The 16232-nt window shown below is 46.1% G+C and overlaps 1 protein-coding gene across 4 annotated transcripts in view; it reads left to right on the forward strand.

The window, feature by feature from the left end:
• Positions 1-10740: 10740 nt before the first annotated feature.
• The window catches only part of RBM33 (RNA binding motif protein 33), a 141085-nt gene continuing 135593 nt past the window's right edge, over positions 10741-16232 (forward strand). For all 4 annotated transcript variants that reach the window (XM_038559809.1, XM_038559810.1, XM_038559811.1 and 1 more), the window contains exon 1: positions 10741-10836. In XM_038559809.1, the coding sequence (XP_038415737.1) occupies positions 10794-10836 (43 nt within the window). In that variant the 5' untranslated portion in view covers positions 10741-10793. The remainder of the gene's footprint in view (positions 10837-16232) is intronic.

Genomic DNA, 16232 nt, shown 5'->3' on the forward strand with positions numbered 1-16232 from the left:
CAAATGAGCGATCCAGGCATCCCTATTCAGTTTATTTAAACTTAAATAAATAAATAAGTAAAACAAAACAAAACAAACCCATGCTAGTTCACCCATTTCTCCCATGCCCCACTTCCCACCTCTGGCAACCACCAGTTTATTCTCTATGAGCTTGTTGTTGCTATTTTCAGATCCAACATATAAGAGAGCTCATATACTATTTGCCTTTCTCTGTCTCATTTATTTCACTGAGCAGACGGCCCTCTGAGGTCTGTCCAGGTTATCTCAAATGGAAAGATTTCATTCTTTTCTGTAGCTAAATAATATTCCATTCTGTGTGTGTTTCCATATTTGGCTATTTTGAGTAATGCTGATGGGGGTGCTTATATCTTTTTGAGTTACTGTTTTCATTTTCTTCAGACAAATACCCAGTAGTGGAATTATTGGATCACATGGTTTTTAACTTTTTGAGGAACCTCCATACTATTTTCCACAGAAGACCCACTGGTCTGCATTCTCACCAGCAGAGCACAAGGGATCCCTTATCTCCATGTCCTCACCAAGACCTGCTATTTCTTGTGTTTTTGGTATTAGCCATTCTGACAGGTGTAAAGGGCCACCTCCTTGTAGTTTTGATTTGTATTTCTCCGATAATGAGCGATTTTGATCATCTTTTCATGTGCCTGTTGCCATTTGGGTGTATTCTTTAGAGAAATATCTGTTCATGTCTTTTGCTCTGGTTCAGTATCAAAGGCTTGGAAATTAAAAATGGCTTAGTCATATCCCCTTCGATGTGGATTACACCACAAACCCAGACCCTGCTCCCCTTGATCTGTCTGGGCCATCATTCTCACAATGCTTCCCCCTCCTCCACCTACTTGAATTGCTCACTCTTGCTCCATATTTGGTCCTCCCTCATCACTTACGCCACATTCAAACCCCTCTGGCCAGAAATGGTTTACATCGCTGTTATCATTCCCAGCACTTAGTGTAGCATGTTACAATGGCAGGTGGTTGAATGAAAAGTTGAAAAAACACTTGGTAAATGCCTTTGGACAGGACTGTTTAGACTTTATACAGGTGTTAAGTATTTATCTACCACTCAGAAACCAGCGACCCACCTTCCTTTCATTTTCTGCTGGTGAAAATTCCATCCTTTGAAGTTGCGAGACATTATTTTTGGACTCTCTCATTCCTGTCTCTTCGTTCTCATCTTCTGAGCCCAGGGTTTTCCTTTAGGAAGGACATGGCCCACTGGCACCTTTCGGGCCATGCTCTCCCAACCTCACTGCCTGAAAGGAAGGCCCCGCCCCACCCCCCAGCTGTGGTGCAGAGTCCTGAAGAGGACCCCTGGCTTGGGTTACATGCCCATCTCTATGGGCAGCCTTGGAAGATGGTGGTGGTGGGAGGGAGTATGCTGAACAGATTCTACCCTGGCTCAGGCCATTCCCCAGCCACTACTGAGGTGGGGTACAGCAACCCATTGGCCCCCCCAGCCACAGACTTGGGTAGGGGTAGGAGAAAGCAATCCCCCAAAGAGGAGGTGATCTCCCCAACTTGTTAGAATAAGTATCTACCATACAGGGTGTCTGTCCTGGCTCAGATTCTCCTAGTTTCCCTACCTTGGTCAAGTCCTTGATTTTCACATGGCCTCTGTTTCCTTATAGCCTATCACATACTGTGGCCCACAATTCTTTTTTCTTTTCTTTTTTTAAGATTTTATTTATTTATGCATGAGAAACACAGAGAGAGGCAGAGACACAGGCAGAAGGAGAAGCAGGCTCCCTGTCAGGAGCCTGATGTGGGACTTGGTCCCCGGACCAAGCCAAAGGCAGACAGACGCTGAACCACTGAGTTACACAGATGTCCCCACAATCCTACTATTGTAGAAGGAATAGGGCAAAGAGTTTCTCCTTTTAAAACCTTTATATAACATTGATCCTTCCTCAAGTGTTCAAAGCTATAGGAACTCCACAGTGTACTTACCAAGCCCCTGGGACATAGCTAAGTGTTTGCCCTTCACCCATAAAGAAGGAGACTAAGCTTCAGGCACATAAATGACTGCCGTGGGGTTAGACACACAGAAAGCTCCCAAGAAATGTTTGGGGGCTCCATGCAGTCGTGTCCTCACGAGATTTGTCTTTAGTCAAAACAACAAACGACAGTTTAATGTTTATTGCAACAACTGATGGCCAGATTTCTTTGTCTAATGAGCAGTTGATATCCGAGGAATCAAATTTATGGTTAGTAGAGTGACAGGGCCAGCTTTGGGATATGGCATGATGATTCTGAGGGATCTCTAACTTCATCCAATATGAGGGTGTTTTAATGATTTAGTTTTGTAGTCACCGCAGGAACTGAGCTATTCTTGTGTGGACCGCACAGGGCTGTTGGCTGACGCCAGGCTAGGTAGGGCTCCCCAGGGCTGGGCAGCACCCTGGTCCATTCACCTCCGCTACCCAGCCCCAGGCCTGGCATGCCTCTGCACATGGGGGCTGGGTGAACGTGCAATGTTAGTGGGACGCAAACACGCAGAGACTGGGTCCTTCGCTCTCTGGGAGGCGACTTGAAGGCGAAGGCAAGGAGGGCAACATGAGTAACTTGTCGCCACTTGTCAGCTGGCATAATGGAGAGTGCAGTAAGAATCATGAGAATTCAGATAACCCATGCAGTCTGGACTCAGAAAAACAAAACAACATGAGCAAGGAAAGGGTGAGAGCTTGAACTCATCAGGAACAAATGTGCAACAGACCCGTGGGGAAAAGGTCAGTTATGTTCGTAAGCAGACAGAAGATGCCATTTAAAAGGTAATTTAACATTGCTGCTTTGGGAAGCACAATTTTATTTGCTTTTACCCAATTCCCAATGCTGCTATTAGTATCATGCAGTGATTTCACATGACCCTCCATGATATGGACGTGATCAGACAGGGGTTATCTCCTGGGCGGCCTGTACGTGAGGTGAGCAGCTTTGCCTCGTTCTCTGTCCTTGGTGCATCCCTGGTGCTTCATCTGCCTGCTTCCCACGTGTGAATCAGCAAAGGGAAAAAGTGAAAAGATTGGAGGGGGGCTGCCAGTGCCATCTGCAATGCTCATAAGCACTGTCTGTAGGTAAACATGCTTTAAAAAAAAATTAAATTCAATTAATTAACATATAGTGTATTATTAGTTTCAGAGCTAGAGGTCAGGGACTCATTAGTCTGATATCACACCCAGTGCTCACCCCATCATGCGCCCTCCTCCATCCCTGTCACTCAGTGACCCCATCCCCCTACATGCTCCCCTCCAGTTGACCCTTGGTTTGTTTCCTAGAGTTAAGAGTCTCTGATGATTTGTCTCCCTCTCTGATTTTGTCTTATTTTTAATTTTTCCCTCCCTTCCTCTGTGACCCTGTTTTATTTCTTAAATTCCACACCAGTGAAACCATGTAATTGTCCTTCTCTGATTGACATATTTCACTCAGTCCACTATTCTCTAGTTCCATCCACATTGTTGCAAATGGCAAGATTTCATTCTTTTTTTTTTTTTTTTTTTTTTTACTGCTAGTAATATTCCATTGTATATATAGATACTTCATCTTCTTTATCCATTCATCTGTCAATGAGCATCTGGACTCTTTCCACAGTTTGGCTATTGTGGACATTGCTGCTATAAACACTGTGGTGCAGGCACCCCCTTTGAATCACTGTATTTGTGTCTTTTGGATAAACCTAGTAGTGCAGTTGCTGGGTCATAGGGTTGATCTATTTTTAACTGTTTGAGGAACCTCCATACTCTTTTCCAGAGTGGCTGCACCAGTCTGCATTTCTACCAGCAGTATAAAAGTGTTCCCCTTTCTTTCGCATCCTCGCCAACAACTGTCATTTCCCGACTTGTTAATTTTTGCCATTCTGACATGTGTGAGGTGGTGTCTCAATGTGGTTTTGATATGCATTTCCCTGAAGCTGAGTGATGTGGAGCATTGTTCTATGTGTCTGTTGGCCATTTGTATGTCTTCTTTGGAGAAATGTCTGTTCATGTCTTCTGCCCATTTCTCGACTGGATTAGGTTAACATACTTCTGAAACACGATTGCAAACTGTATCTTACCAAAATAACCAGGGACCTCACATATCACATGATAAGTCACTGTTAGCAAAAGAAACATCTTGTGGTGCTCACGGTTTCCTTAGCACACTTGTACTTAAGAAGCGGGATTGTCTCTGATGTGGGCCTCCACTCTTATGCTAGAAATGAGAATGAGACTTATTGTTGCTCTGTAATCAATTTATCAGTTACCACCTTACACTTAGATGCAACTGAAATTTAAGAAAGCAATGAGGCTCGGGACCTCAGGTTTTGCATGCCATTCCACTGTATATTGCTCAGGTGTATATTTGATATCTTGGTGCTTATTCCACTTGTCAGTACCAAACGCATTATTTAACATCTTTACATCTAAAACCATCTAATTTATATAGCATATTTTACTCTTAGCACACATTAGGATGATATCCTTCTAATATCTTTATAAAGAAAATGTTCTTAATATTGAGAGAAAAACAGGCACCATCAAAAGAATTATTACAGAAAATAATAACTGAGAGGAACTGGGTGAATAAGTAAGTCACGGTAATGAACCCCTCGAAAGGATCCCACTGCAGATGCCTGAGTGTGTGTCAGAGTGTGCCTGTGAAAACTGTGAGGGTTCAGGTCGAAGGGTGTGTGGGGATCAAGTGGGTAGATGTGCAGGTGCAGGGAGGGAAGAAGGGTTTGTCCCGTTGTGCTGAGGTCCTGGGACAGGCAAGGCCCTACTCCATGGACACCAGCGGGCACCCAGAAGGGTGTGGAGGGTGGGCTGTCACAGAGGGCGGCATCGTGAACTCCTTTTGTGATCTGGGCCAGCTAGCTCTCACCTGTAAGGTGAGACTATTTCACTGCCTTACCATAGGTGGTGTAGGGGATGAGTGAGGTTTCTGAGTTCCCTGGGGAAATGGGGCTATTTCAATGCAAGGTATGGCTTCATCAGCGTCTCTGCCTTGGCCTGAAGCGGTCTGTAATCTAAGGCACTGTGCCAGTGACTCAGCTTTGCACTTTCTCCCCATGCCACAGCAAGCCAGGTGCACACCCAGCTACAGACTCAAGTCTAGGAACATGCCGAGCAGTGGACATCTGTGCCTGGTGAGCCTCCTTCCCTCACCTTCATCAACTCCACTTGCACCATGAGACATCACTCTGAAGTTGCCGCAGAGCACAAAGCTTCCTAAAGACCTCACCACCCCCACCCCCGCCCAGATTCCTGAGCTTGAAATTGTAAAGTTAAGGAAGCACCTAGGTCTTCAACTGTAAAATTTGAATTCGCTGTAGAGTTCCATGAGAGGAGCAGTGAAAGAAAGTTAGGTCGAATAACCTAACATTTCCCAACTTGAAACATCTCTGGATGTGGTTTATATTTTGGTGAGCATTTCCTGACCCAACTTCCAGAAATCAAAACTTGGTAAAACTGGCACAAAACATGATTTTATTTATGTAAATATTTTTTATCCACTTATGAGAGACAGAGACAGCACATGTGAGAGCACAAGCAGGAGGAGCAGCAGAGGGAGAGGGAAAAGCAGACCCCCCCCACCCTCCACTGAGACTGGAACCTGAGGACTCAATCCCAGGACCCTGAGATCATGACCTGAGCTGAAGGCAGACACCCAAATGACTGAGCTACCCAGGTGTCCCCCCAAAATGATTTTAAAGCAAATTTCTAAAATGGATGGTGCTTTGGGAAATGCTGGCCTAGGGACTGGAGGAGCAGCCATACCCAAAGTGGACACATAACTCAGGAGCTCTGAAGACTGGCTCCTGGAGGTCATGGGGACAGTGGTGTGAGCTCTGGGAATGGTTCCATTTACAGTTGACTCTTCTAGTTCCTGTCCTGTCCTCCTGGGATTTCACCTGCAGCAACACATTTGAGGTGACCTCATGCAGATTTCTGAAGCTTCTCAACATAGCTCCATCATGTCTGGCACTGAGACCCACAAATGCCCCACATTAGCCCCTCCAAACTCCAATCTCTCAAATCATCACAACCACTGTGTTTTACTTGTGTTTCCCCCCTCTCCTACGGTCCAGAAAGTGCTTCCCGCCAGAAAGCTGGACGGTAAGGCCCACTTTGCTGGTTTCCTCTCTCTGGGTGACTGCGGTCCAGTACTGCATGTTGTCAAATGTCAGAAAACAGTCTGTCTGGGATCCCTGGGTGGCTCAGAGGTTGAGCGTCTGCCTTCAGCTCAGGGCGTGATCCTGGAGTTCTGGAATTGAGTCCCAAATTGGGCTTCCTAAGGAGGCTGCTTCTCCCTCTGCCTCTCTCTCTGTATAGGGAAGGGAAGGGAAGGGAAGGGAAGGGAAGGAAAGGAAAGGAAGAATGAAGGAAAGGAAAGGACATGCAAGTGCAAGCAGCGAACGGAAACGGACAGGAGACTGTCCTTCCGTCCCGTCCTCCGCTCCTGCCTTCATTCCGTCCTTCCTTACTTTCCTGATCCTACCCGCCCTCCCTCCACTACCTCCCGAAGAAAAGAATCCTAAAAACCAGACAAGAAAGAAGAAAGAAAAAAAACAGTGTGTCTGACATCTGTCCAGTTTTCATGTTCCAATGCGGGAAGCCTGCCTCAGCTGCGCTGGCATGACCAGACGAGGCAGTTTCTTTCTTGTTGCCCCTTTTTTTTTTTTTTTAAATGATTTTATTTATTGTTTCTTTTAAGGTCTTCTCTTTTTGGGATATATTTCTTAGCTGCACCACATGCAGTTAGGTGTAGATTTCTCTTAGTTTTTCTTACTGGATGCTCATCATGCTTCCTGTGTTTGTGGACTGATATCTTTCATTGGTTCTTGAAAACTCTCAGGAGTCCTCTTTTCAAATACTGACTCTCTTTCACTGTCTTTGTCCTCTGCACCCCACCTCCCCGCCCGAGACCTACAGTCTGTCTCATTCGGCCCTCCCAGTTGCTAAACGCCTCACTCACGCTGTTCCATGCCTTTCCTCTCTGTGGTCCATTCTGGACAATCCTTTCCTGCATGTCCTCAACTGGGTCCTATCTGTTTACTTCAACAATTCCTTTTGTCATCCTTTCATGGAGGTATGATTGATACACAAAAACTTGCACATATTCAATGTACACAACTGGATGAGTTTGGACATGTGCACACACCTGTGATACCATCACAATTCAACAATTACATTTTTAAAGACTGTTCTCTTTTGTCCTTTTCCAATTATTTTTTTTTATTTCAAAGCAATACAAAACTTATAGAAAAGTTGAACATATGGTGACTTCAAACCCTTTTCTCTGAACCATTTGAGAACAAGTCTCTAAGTTGACACTGCATCACCCTCAACTACCTTAGTATGTATTTCCAACAAGGATTTTCTTCCTACTTATCACTTACAGTCATCAATAAGAAGTTAATTTTGTTACCTTCCTTTCCTCTTGTCCTCAGACCCTATTCATTTATGCACAAGGTCCCAGTAACAGTCATTACAGTGTGGACAGTTTCCTGCTTCCAGGCAGCAGGCTGTCCCTGTTGCAGCTCTGCTGCCCTCGCAGATGGCTTCTGGGCTCCAACCCCTCTAACACCCAGTTCTGATCCCCCGTACCCCACCTTCCACCTGCATGGAAGCACTCTCACAGTGCTGCTGTGCTGACATCCCAGTTCACCCTGAGGCTATTCCCACCTCATGCTGAGCCCACACCCCGGGGTGATGTCCTGGTATCCTGCCCAGGCTGGGACTCTCCTGTTGCACTGCCCTCCTTACCCTGGGCTGCAGTCAACAAGGGCATACTCCTCACCCTTTTGATCTCAAAAGGGCAGCTCTCTTATGGGGCAGAGAGTCTGATACTCAGATCTGGGTCAGCACAGCCAACTCCACCTCCTCCACTCCTGTCATGTCACCACCAGTGTCACCTAATGGCTTTAGGACAAGACTGAGGAGAAGGCTGGGAAGAAAATAACAGCTACGGGTTTCTCTGGTCACTGTGGGGTCTCCTCTTGGTTTCTCACTTTCACTCATTTCCTTACATAGTTCATGTATTTTTGTTTCTCTTCATTTCAATATCTGAGGTCCTTGAAAGGGCAATCTACAGTTTCTATTTTTCCAACTCTCAACTACAGTGGTTTCTTCTTTTGTGTGTTTTGTGATCTCTGATTTTGAGTTCATAGTTGGTTGATCTTAAACTGTGAAAAACAGGGATGTATAATTTGAGGAAGCCCTTCCAGGATCTCTGACTTAACCAGGGAGCATCATGTTCATACTCTCTCACCCCACCATAGGTCTAAAGACTTATTTGCTATTAGCAGTCCTAACAGAGGTACTTCTCTCAGGGAAACCTACTTTTCTTATATGCTCACTACTTACAGCTCAGCCCTCTCCCCCCTACCCCCGCTTCTCTCTTGATCTCCTGGACATTTGTTTTAATTTCTAAAATCCAGCAATCTAACACATTTTTTTTTTCCCTGAAAAAATCTGTTTTATAGTAGGGTGGAGGGGCGCTAGACTCTTTGGTCCATGTTGGCAGAAGAGGAAAGCTTCTATATTAATTTTTAACTAAAAACAAAGCTGAATTTGTACGATTTTCAGTGGGAGATATATAAAATTATAAGTGCTCCTTAGCAGGGCTTCTTACATTCAATCACTTACACCCCTGTAATGTCACACCTGGCAGCAGCTTCATGTAAGAGGACAGAGAAGAAACACACATTGGGAGCAGGGCATTATCGGGTGCTCCTCCCTGCAGTCCACATAGGCATGCATGAGCTCCTCACTGAGCTGCGATGCAACTCAGGTGCAAGGTAAGGTATAGGAGCTGCTCTGGCTTAGAGGTCCTTGACTGTGGGAACCGATACATCTTGGAACAAGTCATCTGAGTTTATCTTTTAAATTTCCAAACTCAGTTAAAAGAGAGCCTAAAGGTCTGGCTTCCTGATAGATGTTAAAAGATCATTCCATTTTCTCCAGCCAGAAGCAGTGTACCAGCTGGAGAGCATCTTTAACACAAGCAATGATGTTTTATAACACAGCTGATATCCTGACTTCATTAGGTTTCTAGGCTTGACTTTCATTAGGTTTCAACCCAAAGTGAATTCTGTTGAGAAGAAAAGGGGTTTTGTTAAACCTCTACTCACAGTAAATCATCAAGATTTGGTGTCTGTGCTCAAGTTTTTCCAGCAGGTGATTGATGAAAAAATTAAGAGATTCTGGTCCTAGAGAAATTCATTTTTAGGTTGTTCAAAACTGAGTCGACAGAGTTCTTTCCTCAATTATAACCTGGCTACAAAGTATCCATGAGATTGTTTTATCTTTGTGTATTTGGTTTTTTGAACCATCCTTCTCTCTTTTTTTAAACAGATTTTTAAAATTTATTCATGAGAGGCGCACACACACAGTGAGAGAGAGAGAGACACAGGCAGAGGGAGTAGCAGGCTCCCTGCAGGGAGCCCGACGCGGGACTCGATCCCGGGTCTCCAGGATCAGGCCCTGGGCTGAAGGCAGACACCCAACCGCTGAGCCACCCAGGGATCCCCAAAATAACTTTCAAAATGGTTTTGCAAAAAAATTTCAGATGAGAATTACCTACATCAGTTATTAAACCAGGAAAGCTAATTTTTTCCCAAACATTTTATTGTGCAAAACCTCAAACGTCTGCAAAAGTTCTAGAGATCTTATAGCTCGCGTCGGCTACCGCTAAGGCGCTGTCACACGCCCCTCTGTCCTCCCGTCCAGGAAGCCTCCTCCTGTGTGGACGGAGACGGAGGCTTCCCAACAGGTGTCTTATCTCCCCACGGCGCCCATGCGCTCTTCTGCTGTCACAGCCGGTTTCCTAAACGACGAAACTTTACAACGGAGCTTCTGCTGTTAGAACCTCCTCGTGCTCCCTACAGCTTCGGGGAAATGCCCCGAAGTCCTGGGTGCACTGGCCCCGGTCCCCTCGGCAGCTGACCGCTTCCCGAGCCCCTTGGTCTTCCCGGGGCTCGCGGCCGCACGCGCCGGGAGGTCCTCGGACGGCCCCGAGCGTCGGCTCAGCCTCCTCCTCCCGCCGACGGCCCGGCCAGCCCCACCCCCCCGCCCCGGCCCCCGCCCCGCCGTCATAGTCCAGGTGTGCAGTCCGCTGCCAACAAGCACACAGGGCTGCCTCAGCCCCGCGCCCTCTCCCTCACCGCACTTACTACCACCTCGTGTTCCGACCGCTCCGCCCGCTCAGGCTCAGGAGCGCCGACCCCCGCCGACCTCCCGGGCCCCGCGCGTCCGCGAAGCACCTGCCGCGGGCCTCCGACGCGGCCCCGCCTCACCGAGCTCGCCCCGCCCACCGCTCCGCGGGCCGCCGGCCGGAAAGCGCGGCGCCAACTGCTGCAAAGCGCCGTACGACAGAACCCGGGACCGGACTACGGCCGGCAGCCGCCGCCGCCGCCGCCGCCGCCGCCAACGCCAACCCTGCGGCTGCAGGAGCCGACCGCCGCGGCCACCCGCCTGCTCGCCCTCCGCGCTCGCCCTGCGTCCCTCGAGGCGGCCCGGAGCCGCCGCGCCGCGGAGGCGGCTCGCGCCCGCCCTGCCGGTCGCCATCATCCCGGCGTGCACCGCGGCGGCGGGCGGGCCGGCGGCCATGTTGCGATAGTCTGTTGTTTTCTTCCTGCGGAGGAGCCGGGACGGAGTGGCCGCGACTGCCGGCCTCGTCGCCCTGTCCCGGTCCCGGCGCGCCGCCCCCCGTCCCCCACCGCGCGTCCCCGGGCCCCGGCCGGCCGGCGGCCCACCGGCTGGCTTGGCGGGGCGCGCCCGAAGGCCGGGCCCGCGAGCACCATGGCGGCCGCCCTGGGAGCGGGCGGAGGAGCCGGCGCAGGAGGTACGTGAGCCGCCCCGCGCTGGGGGGACGGGCCGGGGCCACCTCGGGCCGCGTCGGCCTGGGGCCCGGGAGCCTGCGGGCGGCAGCCATGGGCCCCTCGGCGAGGCGGCGGCGGGGGACGCGAGGCCGGTGCGGGCGTGCGGGGCGCCGGGCTTGTCGCGGGAGGAGGCTCCGGGCCGCTCCGCTGGGCTGTCGGCCGCGCCGGGCCGCGGCGGGCGGGGTGGGCGGGCCCCGCTGTGCGGGCGTGTGGGGCCTGCGGCGCTCAGGAGCCCGGGTCGGTGCCGAGAACCCCGGCCGGGCGTGCGCCCTGCGTGAGCGCCTCGCGGTCCGACCGACGTCCCCCGGCGCTCGGTCAGCAGGGGCCGGGCCGGGCCGGGCCGGCGGGGCAGCCTCAGCACCGGCTCGGGCGCCGGACGCGTTCCGGGCAAAGTCTCTCGGGGGAGCTCACGCTTTGTTGATGCGGTGTGTTTTAAAGACCTTAAACATGGAAAAATCCTTGAAAGTGACTGACGATGATTCGAAGGTGTTGGTCTGAGGGACCTTGGGCGGTCAACTGTCTGGACGAAAGCTTTGGGCACGCGTCATGGAAGCAGCGTCCAGGCGTCCGCTCCCGAGATCTTCGTAGCAGCGCGTTGCGGTGATCCTGCTTAGAACTTTGCTGGGAGTAGGAAAACGTTTGGCGGAGTGAAGAGACCACGGGGTTTGCGCTCACAAGTGCCCCTCCGGGCCTGTGGTTTGGTGCGCACCGCCTCTGCCCGACAGCTGATTTCTGCTTGTCAGACGTGAGGCTCCCCAGTCAGGATTTGGAGATGCACGTGCACCTCCCTTGGTTACTTTCTGGGGGTCAGTGAGGCTCCTCGGTTAGGATTTGGGGATGCAGGTGCACCTTCCTTGGTTACTTTCTGGGGGTCAGCAGCACGTGTTCTGTTCATTCTCTAAGGGCAGCCAGAGGATTGCTGGGTGCTAAAGTGCACACCCTGCTCAGTGGGGTTTCAGAAGCTGTGTCATGTATGAAGACATGTGTCTTGGCATGTTCTTTCAAGTTACTCGTTTGTAATTTGTAAGATAGTAAATGTCCGTGTCCTCGATACTTTTGAGTCTAGAAAGTTTGGTAATTGCTATTTTAGGGCCCCATGCAGGCTTTATGCTTGATGTTTGCAGTTTTTCCTTCCATTTCATCCTGGTTTCCCCTTGCTCTAGACTAAAGCCAAAGTCCTCAGAGGTGTGGGAGTTCTGTATGACCTGGCTTCTAGGACCTCACCGGTAGGCACACTGCTCCCGCTCTCATTTTGTGCTCACTAGCCAGGCCTCAGGCTACTGTGAGGCCTTCTTATCTAAACTATGTCCACTTCCTGCTGGGGAGCCTCCCTTCTTCTGTTCTGTGGTAGGCTCCTTTTCTTCAGAACATGGATCCTAGTTGGTAATTTATTTTAATTTCTTTAAAAAAAAAAATCTCCCTTTCCCCTAGTCTAAGCCCCCTGAGGACAGGAATGCTGGCTGTTTTACCTGCCTCTTATTCCAACTTCTTGGTAAATTGTATATATTCAACAGATAATTTGACAAATGAGTGAATTAAAGTATGAAATGTTTTCCTTATGGATCTTCCTATATCATTTTCTGTGCATATATAAGTTGAGGATTTTTAGCTTTGTGGCCTTTTATGATATAAACAGAATCATGTAATCTGTAGTTTGCTTTTATTCACTTAAAAGTAGGTCCTGGGGATAGAGAGAGCACCTGGGTGGCTTACATGGTGAAGTGTCTGCCTTTGGGTCAGGTCATGATCTCAGGGTCCTGGGATTGAGCCCCACATCGGGCTCCCTCCCTGCTCACTGGGGAGTCTGCTTCCTCCTCTCCCTCTGCCTCTCCCCTTGTGTCAGGGGCACACAGTTGTGTGCACCCACTCTTGTTCAAATAATAAAATTCAAATAAGTAAATAAAAGAAAAAGAAAAAAAAAAAGGTCCTGGGGATCTTCCATGTCAGTAGGTGAGAGTTTTATGGATCCACTATTGATCATTTAACCTTTTTTTTTTATTGATGGGCATTTCAGTTATTTCTACTTTTTCACTACTGTGAAAAATACTGTGTTAAACACCTATAGACACAACATAGTGTGCTTATGCAGATGTTTCTGGAGAACAGATGCCTTTGGAAGTGGAACTAATGTGTTTCAAGTTATATATATTTCAAATATTGATAGCTGTTACAGGTTGTCCTTAAAAACAAGTTGGTACCACTAAATCCTCCTCAGTGTCGGAAAACCCCGTTTCCCATACCCTAAGAGTATTTTTAAAAATTTTTGTTCATCTTTGGACAGAAAAATAGCCTTACTGTTGTATTTTCATTATCTCCAGAGAAGTTAGGCATATTTTCATATATTAATTTTCTGTGGATTGCATGTTTATATCATTTCCCTTTTTTTTTATTAGGCAGTTGATCTCTTTAATTATTTCTCATTCTTTGTATACTGCATCAGGATTATTAATCCTTTTAAAAAATGTGCTTGTCCTATACATAGCTTTTTTTTAAACTTTAGTATATGGAAGTTCAAAATTTTTACTTTGTAAAATATGTCCTTTATTTTTGTAAGTATTTTTTTTCTTTTTGTAATGGTGTCTCTGTGCCAAGAGTTTGTCTATGATTTTAACATTTTATGCTTCAGTGCTTTTTATTTATTTTTTATTTTTTTTTAAGATTTTTTATTTATTTATTCATAGAGACACAGAGAGAATGAGAGGCAGAGACACAGGCAGAGGTAGAAGCAGGCTCCATGCAGAGAGCCCGACGTGGGACTCAATCCAGGGTCTCCAGGATCACGCCCTGGGCTGCAGGCGGCACTAAACCGCTGCGCCACCCGGGCTGCCCTCAGTGCTTTTTATAATTCGCTTTTATTCCATATAGAATTTTACTTTGGGTGTCGTGTGCATTTGGGACTTAAAACAGTTCTAATATGATATATTGAATTCTCTGTCTTTTCTGTCTTTGTAGTATATTTCCATTAAGAGTTTTTTAGAATTACTGTTTTGTAGTGTGTGTGCATATATATGTGGGTATGTATGGGCATATGTTATGTATCTATGATGGCATGTTCTTTTTCAGAAATTTCTTGATTAGCCTGTGCATTAAAAAAAATGTATTTCAGAATCATTAACCACATTCTACAAAGAATTCTACTGGAATTTTTATTTGAGATTGCATTGAGTTTATTTACATAATTTGAGAGTGGTTAATATTTTTAAAATATGGTTTCTTTTATCTAGTAACAAAGTGTCTCTGTGAAGCTTTTCTTTTTTGTCAGTAAGTAATCTACCAAATGTTTGTTGAGTAACCTATTCTGTGTTGGGCACTGGTCTAGGGGGCTGGGGTACATAGATCCCTACCCTGTGAAACTTATATTAGTAAAAAAGAATTTTTTTTAAAGATTTATTTCAGAGAGAGAGTGCTCATGTGGGGGTGGGGTAAGGGGGAGAGGGAAGCCAGAAGGAGTCCTATGTGGGGCTCCATCTCCTGACCCTGAGACCATGACTTGAGCTGAAATCAAGAGCCCGACACCTACCCAACTGAGCCATTCAGGTGCCCCAGTAAAACTTCTTTATATAGTTCTTTCACATTTGTTACTCTTTATTCTTAGATATTTTGTATTTGTCATAGTGGATGGTGTGGTTTTTTTATCTTACTACATTCTCTCTTTTGTTATTGATTTACTAGAGAAAAGCTTTTAAAAAATACAGTGGAATTACATACAGCTGGTTTTTGAAATCTGTTTTTAATAGTTTGGTACTTTAGATGTTCTAGTTAGTTGTACCTGCAGCGTCTCTTATTCTCATATTTATAGCTCTCATTTCTTTTTCTCCTACTTGTTTCAGAGACTTTCATTATCAAGCTCTCCAGTATGATGTTGAAGACTATGGGTGATGACAGGCATCTCTGTCTTATCTTGTTCTGAGTTTTAACAAGTGTTCTTTTAATGTTTTGCCATTAAATATGGTGTTTACTGTAGGTTTCTGCTAGTTACGGTTTTTTTTTTTTTAGTGAAGAAAATTGTTTTTTGAGTTGGGCTTTTAATTTTATCAAATACTTTTTCTGCGTCTATTGGGATGATCTATGAGACCCTTTCTTTATTTATTTATTTTTTAATATTTTATTTATTTATTCATGAGAGACAGAGAGAGAGAGAGAGGTAGAGACACAGGCAGAGGAAGAAGCAGACTCCATGCAGGGAGCCTGATGTGGGACTTGAGCCAGGATCACGCCCTGGGCCAAAGGCAGACGCCAAACCACTGAGCCACCCAGGGATCCAGAGACCCTTCTTTAATCTCTTAACATGTTATATTGATAGATTCTGCTGCTGATCCAACCTTGCATTCTTGGGCTCACAATCTTCTGCATGTTTTGTTCTTTTTAATGTATTGTTGGATTTCATTTTAGGATTTGTGTATGATCATAAGAAAGATTGGCTTATAGTTTTCTTCTTTTGCATTTGTGTGTGCATGTGTACTATCCTTTTTAAAAATGAAATGCTGGTTTCCTAGAATGAGTTGTGAAGTTTTATGGGACAGTGTAAAAAAAAAAAAATTCTCTATATTAAATGTTGGAAGAACTCTTGTCTGCAAAGCCATTGGGTCAGGTAGCTCTTTATTTTTCAGTTTCTTTTACAATTATTGGTCTCTTTAGGTTTTTAAAAATCTCTGGGTCATTTTTTTAAGTGTATTTATTATTTGTTTAATCTCTACACCCCAAATGGGGCTTGAACTCATGATCCTAACATCAAGAGTTGCATGCTCTTCTGAGCGAGTGAGCCAGGTCCCCCTCTAAAGGTTAGTTTTGATAATTTTTTTTGAAAAATAAATTTTTTATGTTTCTATTTTCAAAATGTATGGTTCAGCACTACCATTTCTAGTGTGTTAAAGGTAAATTTTTTGAAGCTCATGTCTGAACAAATTCTTTATTAAACTTGATTGATGATTTGGTTGGGCCTAGAATTCTAGATTTGAGTTCATTTTCCTTATATTTTTAGTAGTATTACTGTGTTTTTCTTGCTTCCAATTCTGCTGTTGAAAAGTCTAATGGCATTCTAGTTCATTTGTATGTGACCTTTTTCTCTCCCTGAAGGATTTAACAATTCCTTCTCAGTGTTCTAAAATTTCATTAGCATAAGTCTTCTTCTTACTGTTTTGCAGTTGGTGGACACTTTAGTCTGGAAATATATATCTTCAGTTCTGTGAAATTATCTTGTATTTTTCTGCCTTTCATTTCCTCTGTTCACACCTTCTGAAACCCTTATTATTGGTTTCTGATGCTTCAATTATGTACAAAACATAAGAATAATGTTACAGTTCATTAAGATGCTTTTGGGAGGATAGATACTTTGGTAGTTGTTGGAGGGAAATAAAAG

This window comes from Canis lupus, chromosome 16, assembly GCF_011100685.1.
Source record: "Canis lupus familiaris isolate Mischka breed German Shepherd chromosome 16, alternate assembly UU_Cfam_GSD_1.0, whole genome shotgun sequence".
Taxonomy (NCBI): Eukaryota; Metazoa; Chordata; class Mammalia; order Carnivora; family Canidae; genus Canis; species Canis lupus.